The 20,510-nt window shown below is 33.1% G+C and overlaps 1 protein-coding gene across 2 annotated transcripts; it reads left to right on the top strand.

Annotated features, from left to right (window-relative positions):
* The first annotated feature begins 16,273 nt into the window (after positions 1–16,273).
* On the top strand, positions 16,274–17,936 carry LOC106324835 (zinc-finger homeodomain protein 3). 2 transcript variants are annotated; one of them, XM_013762825.1, is made up of 2 exons: positions 16,274–16,480; positions 16,917–17,936. In XM_013762825.1, exon 2 carries the CDS (start codon positions 16,932–16,934, stop codon positions 17,826–17,828), a length of 897 nt encoding a protein of 298 aa, XP_013618279.1. In that variant the 5' UTR covers positions 16,274–16,480; positions 16,917–16,931; the 3' UTR covers positions 17,829–17,936. The 2 variants fall into 2 exon arrangements, with proteins under 2 accessions (XP_013618279.1, XP_013618278.1); XM_013762824.1 differs by lacking the exon at positions 16,274–16,480 and adding an exon at positions 16,489–16,665.
* Positions 17,937–20,510: the final 2,574 nt, after the last annotated feature.

The following is a 20,510-nucleotide window of genomic DNA, read 5'->3' on the forward strand; positions in this document are numbered from 1 at the left end:
TATTCCCCTCCACCCATGGAATGCTGCATTTGGCGCGGAGCAATCCAAAACATTGTCATATCTGCAGTACTTATTCAGTAGAGTTCTTCCCAGCAGCGAGTCGGGATTTTTCAACAACCGCCAGGTGTGTTTTGCCAACAAAGCATCGTTGAATATCTCTATTTCTTTGAACCCCAGGCCGCCAGCCCCTTTAGGGAGTGTGAGCTTATCCCAGGACACCCAACAAATCTTTCTAAGTTCCGGTTTCGCGTCCCACCAGAACCGGGTAAGCACCGATTGTATTTGTTTGCACAAGGATTTGGGGAGCTTGAAACACGACATCACGTACGTGGGCATAGCTGATAGGACTGTTTTCAGGAGAACCATTTTCCCCGCTCCCGAGAGGTATCTTGTCGTCCAACCATGAGCCTTTTGTCTAATTCTCTCCACTATACTTGCAAAGATGTCTCGCTTCCGTCTACCGAAATGTTCCGGTAGGCCTAGGTATTTCCCAATCCCACCTTCAGTGGAGATACAAAGATCATCTTTCACCCTTCTCTTCACAGTTTGGGGAGTTTTGGAGGAGAAAGTGATGGACGATTTAGCACGGTTAATACACTATCCAGACACTAATTCATACCTGCTGATGATAGAACCCAGAGTTGCGCAGCTTGTAGAGTTAGACTTTCCGAAGAACATCGTATCGTCCGCGAAGAGTAGATGATTTATCGGAGGACAGCTTCGGCCTACTTTGACTCCTGGTAAAGTCCCGTTTAGCATCGCCCGATGACACAGACCCGAGAGGACCTCAGTGCATAATATGAAGAGGTATGGCGATAGCGGATCTCCCTGGCGTAGCCCTCTAGACGGTTGAACCCGACCTTGAGGTCCTCCATTAATCAGAAAAGAGTATGAAACCGAAGAGACGCATTCCATCAGCCAGGCTATCCAGGTTGGGTGAAAGCCCAGACGGGTTAGAACCTCCCGGAGAAAACTCCATTCAATTCGGTCGTATGCTTTACTCATGTCCGTTTTCACCGCCATCGAGACATGTTTTTTTGCTCCTGACTTCCTCAGATAATGTAAGATCTCAAGGGTTATTAGAACATTATCTGATATCGCTCTACCCGAGACAAACGCTGCTTGAGACGGAGAGATAATCGATTGCAGCAGCGGTTGCAGCCTCTTCGACAAGATTTTTGCAATTATTTTGTAGTGAGTGTTGCACAGTGCGATAGATCTATAATCAGATACTCTCTTAGCTCCTTTAGTTGGGTTATGGCTTACAATCGAGTCTATGTTCCCCTATTCTCTAGTTGCACAGTTTTCTAGTGAAATGAATTATACATTTTCTTATCTAAGTCACTATTGGTGGTGAAGAATCAATATTTGGTGAAAATCGATCTTTATTACCAGCGGACATTGACAAAAAAAAAAAGCATACATATAAAAAGTGAATCGCATATTTTTATACATGAAATAAATTTCACTTTTTTATAAACATGTGTTACCTAGAAGTTTTGATCAATTTTCATAAAAATAAATTTAATATGTTAGAAATAATAAATTTGGATTTCGTTTTACGTTATTGGCAAAAAGGTTTCATTTTACATATACACAACATTGTTAGTGTAATGTTGATACACACAGGGGCTGATCTAGAAGAGGAATTAATCAGGGACATCAAGCTAAGGTTTGAGTTAGTAGGAGGCACCTTTATACATATTGAGCTTGCTTTAATACAATTGCTTAAAGAAAATCAAAATTTAGTAGGGGGCACGTGACTCCGTTGGTCGTACCATACATCCGCCCCTGGATACACATATTAAATTACTGATACATATCACTTTATCCAAGTTAATTCTTTCCATGGTATAAAACACTTAGGTTATGAAGGTATGTCACTTCTAGAGTAAATATTAAAAGTGAAAAATCTGTTACTCTCATTTACTCTGAAATTTCTCCAATCAGGTAAAAAAGCATTTCCACATATTTCCTCTGGTTACTGTTATAGGAGAATAAAACACACAAATAAATTTACTTCATCTTAAGCAAGAGTAAATATGTTTACTCTACTTTACTCTCTCTCCCATTTTCATTTTCCACTTATTTTCACCTTTTTATTTTCCTCTCATTTACTCCATTTTTTCTAATCATACTCTTAAAATTAGTAGGTATATTACATGCTCTTTGGTGTCTAGTGTCTAATGATTAATGAACATCAATTAATATATGTCTCAAATTGTATCCCAATATTCAAACCACTTTTTCAGACCGAGAATTATTTTTTAAATCGGAATATTTATGTAATGACACTAAATCCAGAAGACAATACAAACCTAAGATCTGCATTAACGGGGAGAGGAAGAATCCAAAGGTCCTTATCTAACAACTTTTGAAGACCTATTAAAGCATCATTATCTCAGGTGTTTACTGCATTTCTTAACGTGGTTACAAAAGCTACCAAATAAGAAACGACTTTGCAGTGTTTTTTAAGAAACCTGTTTTAGGTTTTTGCGATAAAAATGCTCTTATATATTCTAAAAGACAGATGTTATTCACACAATCTTTCAACAGGTTTTAGAAAACTAAAATATTAACCTTTTTTTTTAGAAACCTCTCCAGATTCTAACCGTTAATGCTGCTCTAAGATTCAAAACTACCATTATTAACAAAAGAAAATTCGGCATTATAAAAAAAAAAAAATTAATTTGACAATAAACAAAACTTAGTAATAGAAAGACAAAAGGTATTTACAAATAAGCTATCTGGAAACTGAAAATCACACAAGAACAACGATATGTTCTTAAGAGATTACTCTCAGATGTTCTTGGGAGTATACTTAGATTCCGAGGAATCTCAAGTAATATTGTTTGGAAGCGCTGCTATAAACACCAAACTTTATATTTTTAAAGTCTAAACTTTAAATCATAAAAAAAAATTGTTTGCTTTAACCTTTCTAAAACTAAATCGCTATAACATTTCATACATACATTTTCTTTAAAAGAAATTGTCCTCCATATAATATATAGAGAAAAAGACAAAAATAGCACTAAATCAAGTTTTTGTTCCCAAACTAGCACTCAAGGTCAAAAGTCACAAAAATAGCACTTAATGTTTTATCAAAAGTCACAAACTTAAGGTTTAGGGTTAAAGGGTGGGGTTTAGGATTTAGGGTTTAGGGTTTAGAGTTTAGGATTTAGGGTTTAGCGTTTAGAGTTTAGGGTTTAGGGTTTAGAGTTGAGAAATGAGGTTTTGGGGATAAGATTTCAAATTTTGAAAAATAAAAAAATTAAAATTTTCAAAGGATAAACTTAGAAAGGTGCCATTTTGGTCATTTTAGTTTTTGAATGCTATTTTTGTGATATAAACTTAGAAATGTGCTATTTTGGAGATTTGCCCAAATATATAAACTAAAACAAAATAAACTTTAATTAATAATCCCTCTCCTCTTTTCTTATTGGTTGAAACAAAGCATCACACGGATCACGTTTATAACCATCCGATGCGTCATCTCCTTCCCTTACACGTGTCTTCATCTCATCTCATCTCCTCTTCTTTATCTCTTTTTTCTTCTTTCTTTGTCTCACGAGAATCCACAATCTCTTTCAATCTCATCATCTCTGATCTCTTCTTCTGTATTCATCATTCTTCTTCGCTGACAAACCGACGACCTTACGAAGAAGCTCATGAAGCCCACGACAGCGACGACGACCGCCTACTCTCCGCCTCGACTCCGTGACCCCTCTATTCCTCTCCTCTGCTCCGTCACGTCTCTCTTATCTGCTCCATGACACGTCCTCTCCTCCTCTGCTCGATCACGCCCCCTCTCCTCGTCTGCTCCGTAATGGCTCCTCTCGTCCGCGAAGTTCCTTGCTCGCGTGGCGGCTGGAGAAACAAATGAAGTTTATGTTAGGTTTAGCTCCCGTATGCTAACAACAGCGGCTTAGATTTAAGTTTTGATTTATTTTCTTGACCAAATAGTTTGTCTTTGATTTAGTTTTTCTTTTTGTATTTATGTAATTATGTATAGCCGTCTGTCTTTTAATTTAAACCAGTTTATTATATAAAAATCATTTTAAATTTTAATAAATTTATTAATTTATCTATTTTAATTTTAAATTTTTTTTAAAAAAAATTTTCGTTTTGCGACTAATTAGCAACGTTGATTCTAAAATCTGTAGTAGTAAATTAGTCGCTAAATATTGCGACCAAATAGCGATTACAATCCGTTCTCGCAAAACAGACGTAATTCAGCCGTAACATTTAGTGACTAAACTGCGACGGTTTTATGACCAATAACATTAGTCGCGTATTAGTCGCAAACCAGTCGTAAACTTGCGACTGATTTGCTACCGATAGTTTTTCCAACACGTTGATTTGTGACTACCTGATCAGTCGCAAATCAGTCGTAAACATACGTTTTGCGACTGATTAGCTACTGATTTCGCAGTCGGAAAATGCATGTTTTCTTGTAGTGACATTATTATCACTAAAACAGCTATACAGTCACAGCCTAAGTAGGTGCACAAAAAAAAAAAAAAAAAAAGTCACAGCCTAAGCGTAACCTAAGCGTAATTATAATTTCCAATATCGAAAACTGTAAAATTTGCGAATAAGAATCTAATCTATTAAACTAAAGTATATTTGGAAAATTATCTTTACTTCACCTTAATATTTACCACCTATGCCATTGATTAATTTTTTCTACCTTTACTAATTATTATTAGGTCTTCACGTAAAAACAATCACATTCAAATAAAAAAACCCATTAAAATAGGCTTTACTCAATCATTATATTTTTATCACGGGTCGAAATGGTAAAGCTGGGGGCAACCATCTTATTTTATATCTACTTTAAAAACCAAATAAAATATATTTTCTAATAATCATTATTATTAATAGAGACATCTTAATATCATTACTCATATATTCCAAAAAATTAAACTAATAACAAAACTTAATTTGACAAAATACTAAGTTTTAATTTATAAAATAAAATACATGGAAAATGTAACATAAACAATTTTTTTTTAAAAAAATTTAATACTTAGAAATGTATAAATTATGGTTTAAATATATAACTAATAAAATTTATAAAATAGTTCATTCATATAATAAAGTTATGTGCAATTTTCTCATTTTTAGGATGCTCGTCTATCTTATTATTCAAAATAAAGAAGTTTATGCATCAAATGTTGTTAAAGTAAATTCTATTGATTAATATCGGATGAAAAATACATATCAAAAATATTAAAACATTGTGTAATAATGGAGTCGAATACACATAAACAATAATGTTATGAAATTATGTAATATATATAAAATTATATATCCGCACTATCCGCACGGACGTGCGAGTCAAGCTCTAGTATATTATTAAGTTTCATTATTTTGTTGCATCTTAATGAATTTATTTGTATTATTATATTGTATGCGGACAAGCTGACACTAGGTGCTAGAAATTTATCTTCTGCTATGGTTTATGTTGATTCAGTTTCTCTGAGGTGGTTCTTGGATCATGAATCTGTTTAGTTTTGTTTTGCCTTTAGTTGTAAAATATATATATATATATTGTATTTTTGGGTTCTATTTTGATTAATTATTAATTATATGAAAGGTAATCTATACACAATACTTAAACATATTTCAATTAGAAATATACCTAATATAAAATCTTATTATACATATCTAATTAGCTAATCATTATCACAATAATATTTGTATAATATTTTCTGTTTGGGTTTCAAATACTTCACGGACTTCATTTCTAATCAGATTTTAACAATTTATAGCATGATATATAGACATTTGACTCCATTAATTATCTCCAATAGGAACTCTAAATCCCACACTGCTTGGTTATTTAAGAGACCAGAAAAGTCTCTACTATGGAGTAGCAGAAAGCCAAGGATCAACATGTTCTGCATTACTAAAATCAGAATTACAAGCTCTAATTATGGTTATGCAACACATGGATAATAAATATTGTAACATAATCTTTGAGGGAGATAATAAAGAGATTCCAAGACCTTTAAGCAGTGTTTTGAAACTCGACCCGGACCCGCAGTTGAACCGGTAAACCCGATGACCCAAAAAAATTCGGTTTGGGTTTTATGAAAAGCCCAATATTTAGAAACCCGCAAAAACCCGCAAAAATTCCACTAAAACCCGGAATTCGATATCGGTTGAACCACCGGTTGAACCAATAAATAACTTTTGTTTTTTTTAATTATGTCTTATATTCTAAATTTCCAATTAAGAAGTTGGGTGCTGACAAAAAAAAAGAAGTTTAAGTTTTCCCTTTTCAGTTTTATATTTGTGATTTTTAGATTTTGATGAAGATTTCACTATGCCACCTGAAGAAAATGAAATGAACGACGGTAGAGATAACCATTTTTTTTTTGACATCAACTGAACCAAAATTAGTTGATGTGATATGTTGTTAGTTTATTTCCGTTATTGACTATTTATTACAATGATTTTTTATTTTTGGTTTATTTTGGATTTGAAGTTTTAATTTATTATTCAAATTAGACATTTAAGTATTTATGAATTTTATGTCTTGTTTTTTAAATGTCATAACTATTATCTTGTTACATAAAATTTTAAATAGTCTAAACTATTTTTTGATATCTTGTATGACAAATGAAAATAAAAATATAGAAACTAAGGTTAAGTATTTTTTAAATATTTTTAAACATAAAATATATACATATCCAAACTATTATTTTATGTTTTGCAAAATAATAAAATTTAGTTTCTATATTTTTTTCATAGCTAATATATTATTATATAATAAAACTAATTCATTTATTAACCTACGGTTCATCCGCAGTCGATCCAGTGATCCAATGATCCAGTAAGTAGTCCGATTCAGTGTCTGGATCGGGTTTAAAAACATTGCCTTTTAAGTGGTCAGAAATCCATTTTGGATTACATAACAAAATCTACGTGTTGCCATCTCTTCTTCTTAAACACTCCACGTCAAGAGATTCATGCACCACTGCCGCTTCTCCTAACAACGTCTCCACAGAGGAAGAGTAAAGGCGATTAAATTCAAGCTTGACAGAATAATCGAATTTGGGACTTGACAGAGAAAGAAGGAAGAAACAAGTAATAAAGGAGCAAATGTTGATTCCAGAGAAGAAAGAGAAACAAGAGAAAAAACATCTGCTCTATTTTAAAAAACATGTGCTCTATTAAAATAGAGTCACTATTTTTTATCTACTATAAAGAAAGTTATATAGGTCCATTTTATTAGGATTCATAAAAATACCAATTCATTTCCTAACCATATCATTTACAAACATATCAATTAAAAACATTTATCTCTATCTTATTTAATCAAAAACGTGCCTCAAGTTCTTTTATATAATTAGATTTAACTTAATAATAATCTAATTTTACCATGAATTACATGAAGATGAGAAAAAGTGCATCTTACTTACACGTTAAAGAGTAAGGAGACTTTTTTTACGGCAAACAAAGTATCATTCTTGGTTGATTTCATCAAACATTATCCACAGTAACAAAGAAACTCTAGATTGATCTTATCATCAGAGACAAGCCTAGCTCTAAAAAGGTTGACATATTATAATTTTAGGTCTTGCTGCAAATATTCCATCTCACATTAATTCTCATCATAATATTGAGATTCACTGATTCCAGGCTATTTAGGGTTTCAAAATTTTTTCCCTCCGTCAAGAGCTTATTCAAGTTTTTATTTCGCTAAACAATGTAAAAGACGGTCTCTCTTACTTTTTAATTTCAGATTAATTACTTGGTTTGTTTTCCAATCCAACTTTTACGAATCAAAAAAAAATGGTTCCACTTCAAATTAATATACTTTTGAAAAGAAATATCTAAATTATTTATATTTTAAAATACTCGAATTTTAGTAAAGAGCTTTGATCCGTGATATTTTACTTGGTTACTAAGATATATCATAACAATTATGACATATGTTTAAATTTCAAGCATTCCTTGATATTATGTATTTATCATCCAATATTTTAACAACAGAATATTTGTTATGAAAATTATCTTTCATTGGAGTTTTAGGGAGAAAGAATATTCTTTAAGGACCATAACTATTGCGTGCAAATAAACTTATTTTCATAACTTAATATAAAATGTATATTTTCATAACTTATTTTATATTCAAAATGTTTTTCTTCTAAAATAAAAATATCCGCACGTCCACATTTCTAGTAAAAAGTTAAATCTGATCCTTAAACTAAAACTTATCAACAGTTAACATTGTGATCCACACACTTACATATTATAGGCTCACATTTTCAATCCACACACTTATTATAACCAGTGAGGATTTTTTTATTGTTTTATTGTTTTTGTTGTTTATTATTTAATGGTTTAATTTTCCTTTTTATTTTAAACCACATACTTGTCTTTTTTTATTAGTTATTTTTAATTTTATTTTAGCGTTAATGTATATGGAAGATAAATAATATTTTAATTTTAATTTTATATATAAGTTTGAAGTATTAGAGATTAATCTGATATATATGATTTAAGTCTGAGATTTGAGGGTTTAAGGGATAGGAAAAAAAAATATAGCCATAGAAATTATGTGGCAAATTCGTGGTTTTTTAACATAGTTATCAAATTAATGTGTCGAAGTAGTGGATAATCAATAGCCATGAAAGTAAACATGACAAAAGTGTAGCTAGATGTGTAGCCACTATTTGTTCGTGACTAAATCGTGGCTGGTGTAGCTATGTTTTATTTGTTAGCCAAATCGTGGTTAAATCATAAATGTTTGTAGTATTAGTTAGATCGTAATTAAACCGTGTATTTTTGTGTAAGAAGTGTGTATTCTTTCTTTAAATAAAACCTACAGAATTACATAATATAATTTACATATATATGACAATTAATGATTATGAATAATAAAGATTTGATAACAATTTTTGCATCGTTCTTCATTTTTGTTTAATTTTATATTATTAAAAAAATAAACAATCACATTAACCATATAATAAAAAATTAGATTTTTTCTTATATGTTATATTTTGAATTTTTTAAAATGACTTTAAATTACAAAAATGAGGAAACCTTATATGTTATTTTTTTTTAAAAAACGACTTTAAAATACAAAAATGAGGACACCTTATATATTAGATTTTTTCTTATATGTTATATTTAGAATTTTTTAAAACAACTTTAAATTACAAAAATGTAAGTTTTTCTTAAGTATACGACTAAAAACATTAAAATGACATGTATCAATTCGATGGTTGATTTGAAAGCTTTTATAACCTTATGTAAGTTAAAAGTCAAAATAATTCAACTGTGAAAACAATACTATTCACTTTTTCAAAATTGTGTTCGATGAAAAAAATAAGGTTTTTATGTCATAATTTGTTTAATGTCCACTAGAGAACATTATATTAACCTAAAATATAAGAAGTGTGTATTTGTTTCTTAAATAGAAGCTACAGAATTACCTAATATGATTTACATATATATGACAATTAATGATTATGAATGATAAATATTTGATAACAATTTTTGCATTCTTCTTCATTTTGTTTAGTTTTATATTAATAAAAAAATAAACAATCACATTAACCATATAATAAAAAAATAAGATTTATTCTTATATTAAAAACATTAAAATGACATGTATCAATTCGATGGTTGATTTGAAAGCTTTCAAAACCATATGAAAGATAAAAGTCAAAATAATTCAACTGTGAAAACAATACTATTCACTTTTTTTCCAGAATGTGTTCGATGAAAAAAATAAGGTTTTTATGTCATAATTTGTTTAATGTCCAATCCGATCAACCTATGATGTATTAATTATAGTTTTGTTCCAGTATTTTTAATAAAAATTGATTCGATCCATCGGAAGGAAATTATATAATAACAACGAAAAATATTTTATATATATAAATAAAATGATCACATATATAAAAAAAACTATCGATAATATATACAATTCGTAATTCGTAAGCAATAAATCGGCTGATAGATTGGTTAAATGATCAATTCGTAATTCGAGTTTTTACATATTTTTACGTTCCAACGCGTATTGAAACTCTTCTGCAGGATTACTTATGTCATCTTGTAATAAATGGAAGTTGTTAAAAAACTCTGTGGTCTTCTCGTATCTCTCTTATTTTTTTTTTCTGAAGAACCGCTTCTTCTCGTAAATATAGATAAAAAGAAAATATAAAGTAATTTGCAAGAGCTTACCGTACACATATCATTCTAGATACCACACGTTTATTACGCATACATTCATTCTATAAAACAAATGAAACTATATCAATATAGAGAGAACCATTAAATTAATTCTTAGCAGGAATGATATATAATTAAAGCAACCCCATATCCCCCCCTGGATTAAACAAATATACAAATATATATATATATATTCTTAAAAAGTATATATAGATACTTAATGTATAGGTCAATTTTTTCAAATAGCATTTTTAAGTTTTTATTACAAAATAGTCCTCAAAAAATAAAATGACCAAAATAATATTTTTTTGTTTTAAAAATTTTAATATTTATTTTTTATATTTTGAAATTTGAAACTCATCGCCAAAACCTACCTCTTAACTCTAAACCTTAAGTCAAAATTAGTTAATTTAAAGGTATAAATTCATATTTTACCTTTTAATAAAACTATTTTTGGTCATATTATTTTTTGATAGGCTATTTTTGTAAAAATAAACTAAAAAAATTTATACAAAGGGAATTTTTCTAATACACTGTATATAAAAAAAGTCAAGTAAATACGAATTGCCTGAGTCTGACCATCTTGAAAATTGTGTTCCAATTTCTGGACCAAACCTAACGTCATTTATTCGTGTGGCCCCTTATATTTTTATTTATTTTCTTGCCTCGAAGGCTCGAATCAAAATCATCTAACCCATTTTACGTAAAAACTCGAATTCGTTTAAAGTTAAAAAAGAAACGAGGTAGCTGAAAACCTCTCTCTAACTTTCTCCCACTACACCTTCTCTCTCGAACAAAGCAACTGATTTCTTCCTCCGGCTAGACTTTGCCGGTGCCGAAACTTCCCCCTTCAACCTTTCCTCTTTTCTTTTTGCCTTCCTCTTTACCTGATCTAAACCTAGTCGATATGCAAGCTGTTTCTGGGTGTCTGTTCTCCACCTGAGACCGTAACAGGCGAAGGTGACTGTGGACGTGGATCCTGAAGGAGCGGCGAGACTACGGGGAGGCGGTTAAAAGGAAGGTCGGCTTTTAGGACTGAAGGGAGCGACGACGGATCTGGTTTTCCGTTTTCAGATCTCCGGAGATCGCCTCACGATGACGGCGCGTGACCCAGTGGGAAACCTCCTCTGGCTTCAGATCTACTTTCCTGAGCGACGGTGAGATGAACGGAGGTGAGACGAGACGGCCGGTGGAAAATGGTCTTGTCCTCTGGTTCTCAGAGACGGCGCGTGGCGAGGCGTCATCACTTCAGAGTAGTCAACCGGAGGAGTGGAACTCGCAACAGACACGCGGTGGTGCTCTACATCTCGGCGCCGGCGGTGGCGTATATGCCCTTCCGGTGGTATGAGTATCACACCTTTTGAATCTGGATTGTTGTACCTGTTGCGTTGCTGTCATCGAAGTTTGTTTTTCAGTCCGAAACTCTTCCGGTTTTTCTGGCTTAGGAGAGAAGCATTTGGTCCATCAGTGATGGATGGAGACAAGTTATGCACCTTTTGGTGTTGAAGCGTTGATCTGGTCTATCATTCTTATCTTTAGGAGATTAACGCTTGTGGGTTTGTTTGTTCTTGTTTCGATTTGGTCATTTGCTGGCTATAAAATGCTTTCGTCTCACGGGGTCAATTTAGGTGGTTAAGAACCGGCTTCTTCTGGGTCGTAGGAGAAGTTTGTGTTCATTGGGATGAAAATCACAACAAAGATATAGATTGGATAGTGTAGGATCCAAGTAGTGATCCTGGGTGTTACTAAATCTCTTTGTTGTAAGTGTGGCTTAAGCACTCTTGTGGTGTTAAATCTTGTATCCCTTGTTGGTTAATATCAAGTTTATGCTGTGTTAAAAAAAAAACCCATTTAACGTATGGATAAATACATGTAGAGATGACAATCCCGTAAAGGACTCTAGTGGAACGGTATTGGGACGAGGTTTTTAGGCCCGCAAATTCGCGGGCCTCGTGGGACGGGTCTTTGCGGGACTGAGCTTTTTCCGGGATGGGCCAAAACGGGTCATGCGGTATTACATGGACCCGCATTTTTTTTTTCATTTCTTATTTTACCTGAAAAAATGAGAGAGAGAGAGTGTGAGAAAAAAGCGATTCTTGTGACTTTTCCCCATAAAACATAAGGAGTTCCGGCGATGATGATTCTAGCTCCGGTGATGATGATTCGAGATCTGGCAATGACGACTCCAGCTCCGGCGATGACGATTCAAGCTCTGGTGGTGTTTTGATTTGGTTTTCTCATTTTATTACACACAACTATGAATTGCTTTATTACAATGTGGATTTCTTGTTTAAGTTGATTGGTTTTGTTTTCAGTACTGTGAAATTGTGTTTTTCTTAAATTAAATTTGGTTACAATGATATTGTTTAGGAGAAAAGTTAGTTGTATATCATGTCACTTGTATCATTTGACGAAGTGATTCATGATTTTTTTGAAATCCAAAGAAGTACAAAGAGAGATGGTTTTATGAAGACATACAACACTTGAGCCAAGTTATTACAAAGACAACAACTCAATCAGATTTAAACTTAATAAAATCTTATGCTGAGAACAAAAAAAAGCTTTTAACTCAAGAACGCAAACACAAACAGAGGTTTATGACATTGATTTTGATAAGACTTTAGTAAATCTTAATGAGCTCTCTTCAGCTCTCTTACACAACTATTCAACTTGAACATTCATGAAGGAAGCTGCAGTAGGCGGTTTGATAAGGAGGCATCTCACGGGACGGTCCGCGAAGGCCTATATGTTTTGCGGTACGGGTTTGGGCTGGCATTCTGAGGACCGCAGTCCGTGCGGGACAGGCCCGCTGTGACCCGCTCGATGACTAACACGCCGCGGTTCGGGACGGGACGGGATGGGTAAACATGTTTGACATCTTTAAATACATGGTATGGACGTCAGTAAAATAGTAATAACATGTTTTTCAAAAATGTTAACCACGACACTAGTGTGACGTTACAAAGGTAAAAAAAAAATAAAAAATAAAGAAAATAATAAAAGCTGCCATAATGGAAGGAATTTACCAGAAGAATAGAATACACGTAGAGACAAGAAGGAAACAAAAGAGAGAAGATATAAGTTTCTCAATTTCAATTTTGCAGCATAGCATAAAAGCTTACACGTGGATGATAAAAGAAGAAAGTGAACTGCACCAATTTCGCAAAACTTGAATTGTCACCAGCTTTAAAACTTAATTTTATGGAACAAAATAATTGTATCCAAAAAAAGAAACATATTTTATGAGTTAACAAATTAAATTATTTGTTTCCATGATATATGAGTTCTCGAATTCAATACAAATAGAATCATAATTTGATGTAAGCATGCTACTAGCTAGTCTTTTGGTTAACCTATAAACCCAAGAGATTTCACATACCAATGAATATATGTTCCATATATTGTTGGGATCGTGAAATCTCATGTCCAACTCACTATTATCCGATTAGTACGATATTGTCCACTTTGGTCTAATTGGCAAGTCCGCATGAATTTACTTTTGGACTCCTTCCCAAAAGGCTTCGTACTATTAGAGTTGAACATCTCTTTATATATTAGACACTTCTTATTAAATTCTCCAATGTGGGACTTAGTTTGTTTATCTCACATTCTCCCCCTCAAACTAAGGATCACATTCATCTCGTGTCCCACAATTGACTTCCAGGATCTTTTTGACTTGATCTCTGGCACACACACCTTCCAATCCTAACTCGATGGATCATGTTCCTACTCAAAGGGTATTTTGGTTTTTTTTGCAGATTTTTCGTCAACCGCTCTGATACCAATTGTTGGGATCGTGAAATCCCATGTCCAACTCACTATTATCCGATCAGTACCAAGGAGAAGATCATATATTTTGTAGGACCATAATTAATGGTAACTTCAAGTGAATAATATGAATTCACATGCATGACATGACAACCTCTGCAAGCTAATATTATACGTGACGTATTTAATGTTCCAAATATAATGGTGATATGAATTTGTGTAAAGGAAAAATATATGGTTTTCACTACCTCAACAACCTCTCACTTGAACTACGACTTTAATTTAACCTAACAATATATACGTGACGTATTTAATGTCTAAACAAGGAAGGGACACAATATATGGTTTTCACTACAAATTTATTTTAAGAAATGAGTAGTCTCAAGTTATAATGCCATACATTTAATTAGCTCTCTAAAATACGCATTTTTACGCCACTTATTGGTGGTTAAATGTGCAATTATCGAATTACCACCATGTTTTAACTTTTTCGATTAACTTAGTTTACCTATTACTAACACTAAACTATGAAAGATCTATGAGGTTATTACTGATTTTGGATTCGAAAATGCCAGATTGCATACGTTTTTTTTTCTGGTCCGAGTTAAAATCGCGGCAGCGGAGTTCCGCCAAACGCTTTTCCGGCGCGGAATCGGCCACTCCGGCGCGTTTTCTAACGGAGGTATTGATATATGATACCAACATTTAGTAGGTAATTTGAAAACAATATTATATACTATTGTAATTTATTGTGATTTTCTGTTTGTCTATCGGATTTAATACTCTTCCCACTAAGTATCTGACATGTTTCTATACTGTTGTAAATTTGATGTCTGATAGTTCAAGCCAAGCAATCTCCCATAATCTTCAATTCTCTCATCTTTTTTCTTCCCCTATCTAACTCTTTGATATTTTTTCCTTGAGAGAATTTGAAGGTTCATTTATTAACTATATAGGTGTAATATTTTAATCTTTAACTATATATATATATATTAATTGTTGACAACAACCGACGAAAAAAATTGCTGACAACAAATTATTTTAATCGAATATTTGTACGTAGTGTTAACTTTAGAAATAAGTGATTGCAATATTTTATATTGTAAATACTGCATTCACCAGAAAAATGCAAACAAATAATGCACTAACTTTTAAATCTTGTTAAAAAAAAAGCTTATTGTTCGCCTCCCTATACCTTTTAATAAATTGAAACTTGGTCAAAATGATGCAAGTAAGGTTATGACTGGTTTCTCCGTTACCACCCGCAAACGCAGTTTTTGCAGTTGGTAACAGTTATTAGACTTTTGCAACTATCACTCAAACCGTTCTAAACCGTTTCAACCTGCTCTAAACCTCATAAATTCAAAAGCTGGTTGCAGCTAGAGTTTGTGGTTACGACCGGTTGCGGGAGGATAATTTTTTTTTCTTTTTAAAAAAAATTTAAATACAAATATAAAAATAAAAATAAAAATTTTAAATTGGAATTATAAAAATACTAAAATATATCTATAATATTTTAGTTTAGTTAATATTATAAAATTTTAAAATAAAAATATATTCTATAATTTTTAAAAATTTAAAACTATAAATTATTATTATACTATGATTTTTGATATTCTTATAATATATAAAATGTAAATATTGTTAATTTAATATTTAACTGTAGCTACATTTGGTAGTTAACCAGTCATAAGTATCCCGCAAACGCACCAATTTCTAACCGCAGAACCAGTCGTACAAATCTCTTAAAACCGCTAGAAACCACAACCACCCGCATCCGCAAACTTCCGCAACCGCTGCGTTTAAACCAGTAAGACCCTAAGTAACGATGTTTTTCCTCTTTTCTGTAGAAAACGAGAAGTAGTCTCTCTCTCTAGGCTTTCACTACTAATACTCCTAAAATCCCTTAGTTTTTTTTAAGGCTGATTTATTATGACATTACAATTATGATATGGGAAAAACTACATAGACGATTCGGCAACCGACAATACTACTTGTCTTATGAGAACCTATGTCTAACTGCATCACCTGAGCCATCCTATGAAGATCCACGCCTGGCCAGATTTACTTGCACCATGTTGAAGATTTCTTGTAAGCCTCTCCCGTAGTCTTCATAATTGTTTAATAAATAGTTTTTTCCAGGAATTGAAACCTGAATTTCCTGTAATCTGTAATAAATTATATAGTCTGAGATTCGAACCTCAGATAAGTGTAGAAACCTTTAAACCTTAACCAATATGCTACGGTTCCACAGAATCCCTTAGTTTAAGAAGTGCCTTCACATCGAAAACAATTGTCTCTTTCGCTCACTCTCTTCACTCTCTTCACTCTCTTTAGTTCCTTCTTCGTTTTTGGAAGTCTTTCACTTTACAAAACCATAATAAAACTTTAATACTTCTCAATCTCCCTATAACTCTCAGATCACTATGGTCTAGATACTTTTTCCTGAAGACCAGATTTAATTTGTTGCTCCAAAGCATAGTAATTAAAAGCAAGTTGCGCTGCTTTTGCTGGTTGCGAGGGTATGTGTTCTTCAGTCTCTTAATCTCAAACTGTCGTTAGATTTGAAGAGAATATATGTGTGTTTGATGATACATTTTTTTTGTTAGGTTCAATTGTCTTCTTGATTATCATCAACCTCCTACTTGAACTGACTTTTTTTAAAGTTGGTTTGTCAGCTTTTGCTTAAGCATGCTTGCAATAAAGGTTTTCTCTTTTGTATATTTGTTCTCTATCTTTTTGAAACTTCCAAATTAGTTTTCAAAGTATTTTAAAATGGGTTTAATGAGTAGTGAAGAAAGCTTTTGCCTTTTTGTAGCTTAATCATTTGGTCTTACTCATTAATTATCTTTACTCTTTGGTTTTTTCTTCCTAACTATAGTGTCTTTGTCCCTAAACAAAGAAACACTTTTGCAAACCCAAATAAGACTATTAATTAACTTGACTATCTTCTGCAGAGAAAGATCAAAATAATGGAAGTTGCGAGTCAAGAAGAACATGACATGCCTATTCCAATTAACACTACTCATGGTGGGCATGGACACATGATACACCGTCATCATGATCATCGCCATCATAATCCTGCCAATTCTACTCATCCAAACCCACTAATAGTCCTCTCAAATGGTAATGGTTTTAGGCAAAACCATGACGATCCTGATCATCACAATGTGGGCTACAACATCATGATCAGCAACAACAAGGAGAAGCATGTGGTTAACAAGTACAAGGAATGTTTGAAGAACCATGCAGCTTCCACGGGAGGCCATGCTATTGATGGTTGTGGAGAGTTTATGCCAAGTGGTGAAGAAGGTTCCATAGAAGCTCTCACTTGCTCAGCTTGTCACTGCCATAGAAACTTCCATAGAAGAGAAATAGAAGGCGAAGATAAGACCTACTTTTCCCCTTACCACCACAACCAACCACAGAGAAATCCCATGTTCCATCACCACCACAAGATGACCAGATCACCGCTACCACAGCAAATGATCATGCCACTTGGCGTTGCAACAACAACTGTATCAAACTCAGAGTCAGAAGAAGACATACCATTTCAGCAGCCACCACCGCCGTACAATCACGGTGGACATAATCAAAAGAAGAGGCTTAGGACAAAGTTTACTCAGGAGCAGAAAGAGAAGATGCTGAGTTTTGCGGAGAGGATTGGTTGGAAGATGCAGAGACAAGAGGAATCTGTTGTTCAGAAGTTTTGTCAAGAGATTGGAGTTAGGAGAAGAGTTCTTAAAGTCTGGATTCATAACAACAAACACAATCTATCCAAGAAGAGCAATAATAACAATGTCGAGATTTCTGCTGGTAACAACGACATCAATAAAGCTCTTACTGGAAATCGTGCTTCTAGTTCTTAATTAGTTTACCTTGAGATGATTGTTATTATCTATGTTTTCTTAATGTAAGCACCTTATGGTTAATATTTTAACTCTATTGTTCGCTGTTAATCATTAGACTTTGTAGCTTATGATCATTTGTCTCATTTATTCATTCCAGTAATATATGCATGCTATCATATATATATATATATATATATATATATGTATGTTTAGTTTTGAACAATAGACTGTATACGTATGATATCATGATTATCATCATCACATGATCAAAAATATATTGCACGGAAAAAAAAGGAAGCAATAAATTAGCTCTATTTGTGGGAGAGTTGAAGATTGTCCTGGTGAGTGAAGTCAAGTCCTATTATGTGTGACGTATTTAGGTTGAGTAAATGCTTGGTTGGTGTCAAAAGTGAGTATAAGTCAAGTCCTATTATGTGTGACGTATTTAGGTTGAGTAAATGCTTGGTTGGTGTCAAAAGTGAGTATAAGTCAAGTCCTATTATGTGTGACGTATTTAGGTTGAGTAAATGCTTGGCTGGTGTCAAAAGTGAACTCATTTATTTATTTATTACTCCCTCCTTTTTTAATATAAGTCGTTTTAGAGTAATTTTTATATTCTAAATTATATGATATTTTCGGTTTTCTATGTAAAATTTATTAACACTTAATGTTTTATGACCAATGATAATATATATTTTTTTTTTATTTTTCTAATTTGTGGAGACACACCTGATGACTTCAGAATTGAAGTTTATGTCTGAATGAAACTATAAAAGAGGGAATACATTTCTATATTTTTATTTACTGGTGAATGTCTTTTATCTGCCACCATTCTTTAGGCTATGTGAATCTTTTGAATGATTTAACACTTATTATCTCACTGATGCATGTTTTCAGCTACCTTAAATTTAACTTGCATTCTCTCAAAGAAACAAGAAGACATTCGTGTTCCAAAAAAAAAACAAGAAGACATTCATACTGAAGCATAGAATTTGTTTTTGACCGGTACCAGAGACGCTCCAAGAAGATCTGCTCTCTAAACTGAGTGCACCGCCAAGGAGTGATGCTCCACTTATCACCCCCAGCGACCTTGCGGAGGCTGATGGATTTGTCTTTGGCTTCCCAACAAGGTTCAGTATGATGGCTTCTCAGTTCTAGGCATTCTTAGATGCAACTGGTGGCCTCTGGAGGACTCAACAACTTGCTGGTAAGCCAGCCGGAATCTTCTACAGCACCAGGTCTCAAGGTGGTCGTCAAGAAACCACCGCGTACGTTTCTTTTCCAAACTAACACTTAACGACACTTGCTTCGGTTTTAACGTTTGGGAGTGTTTACTTGTGTTGTCATTGTTTCTAACACAATTTTCTTGTAATCTTTGTAAGCATGAGTCAAAAACTATATTTAGGACTAACTCTATTTTTTTTTTAAATCTTGATCTCATGCCAGTTAAGCAAAACATAAGAATTTTTTGTCAATTTATTTATTTGTAAACATAAGAATCAAGTTATATGTTTACAACTACATGTTTGGTTGCTAATGACATTTATAGCATATGGGGTAAGTTGGATTTTCGTCACTTTTAACTCATTTTAGTTTAGGATGAAGAACAAGAAAACAAATCCACAAAGATCAAAGTTTAACTTATTTGTCTGAGCAAGATAATAACACTATCATTCAAATTCTACTAACCCTTTTGTTGAGCCCGACAAAACATAAAAAAAATACAAAACCAAATATTGCCCATATAAGTGTGTAAATATTTTTTTCAAACTATTGAAAATATAGATACTTAAATCAAAATCAATTTCGAAAATTCCATATAGCTATTCAGATTCACACGCTGATATCTTGCATATTTACATTGTTTTAATTATCCTTTCTTGTGCACATTGGTCTTTTGGAATAGTATTTACACATGTTTAGGTTGCATTTCCATGCATTAGTCCTTAACAGGTATTGGAGAGAGTTTCATGATGAACTCTGTGCCTAAAGGAGTGTTTTGATGCCCAAAGAATGTAGATGAGTCGTTGAAGGATCCTAGCGGCCAGGCGTAGCAGCAAAGGCTGGTCGCTACAGAAGATAGAGCTGAAAACCTGAGGCACCCAAGTATCCTAGCGGCCACACGTAGCGGGCAAGACAAGTTGCTATAGTCGTAGCAACCTCCGGTAGAGAACTTTTCTAGTCACTACGGAGAAAAATATCTATGTTTTTGTGGGTCAAACCAGGCTTGTTGTGTTGGCCCAACTCGAGTTTTAGTCTTCTATAAATACTTTTTAGACCAAAATTTGGGAGGATCTTGTTTTTTATCTAATCAAAAGCCACTTTTGGGATAAAGATCTAATCTTGATCATAATTTCTTATCTTTGCTTGATTATCTTGCTCTCTAATCATGTTTAACCTTGAATCATCCATGATTTTGGGGTTATTCATGTCTATTAGTGAGTAGACTAATCTTGGATTCATGGGCTAGGGTGATTAAGGATGATTAGAGAAGATCTAGGGTGTTTAGTGTTAGATTTACTAGTTTCCTTGCTTGTTGAGGGTTCTTAATGCTATTTTAGTCTTGATCATACTAAAATAGATCTCTAGGCATTTTCTGCCCACAAGGTGTATGATGAAATGTCTGAACCAACTCTTCAATGCTTTTAGCTTGCTTTACCTAAGAGATTAGTTGCTAAAGGAGTTAAGATTGCTATTGGA

Source organism: Brassica oleracea, chromosome C2 (assembly GCF_000695525.1).
Source record: "Brassica oleracea var. oleracea cultivar TO1000 chromosome C2, BOL, whole genome shotgun sequence".
Lineage (NCBI taxonomy): Eukaryota > Viridiplantae > Streptophyta > Magnoliopsida > Brassicales > Brassicaceae > Brassica > Brassica oleracea.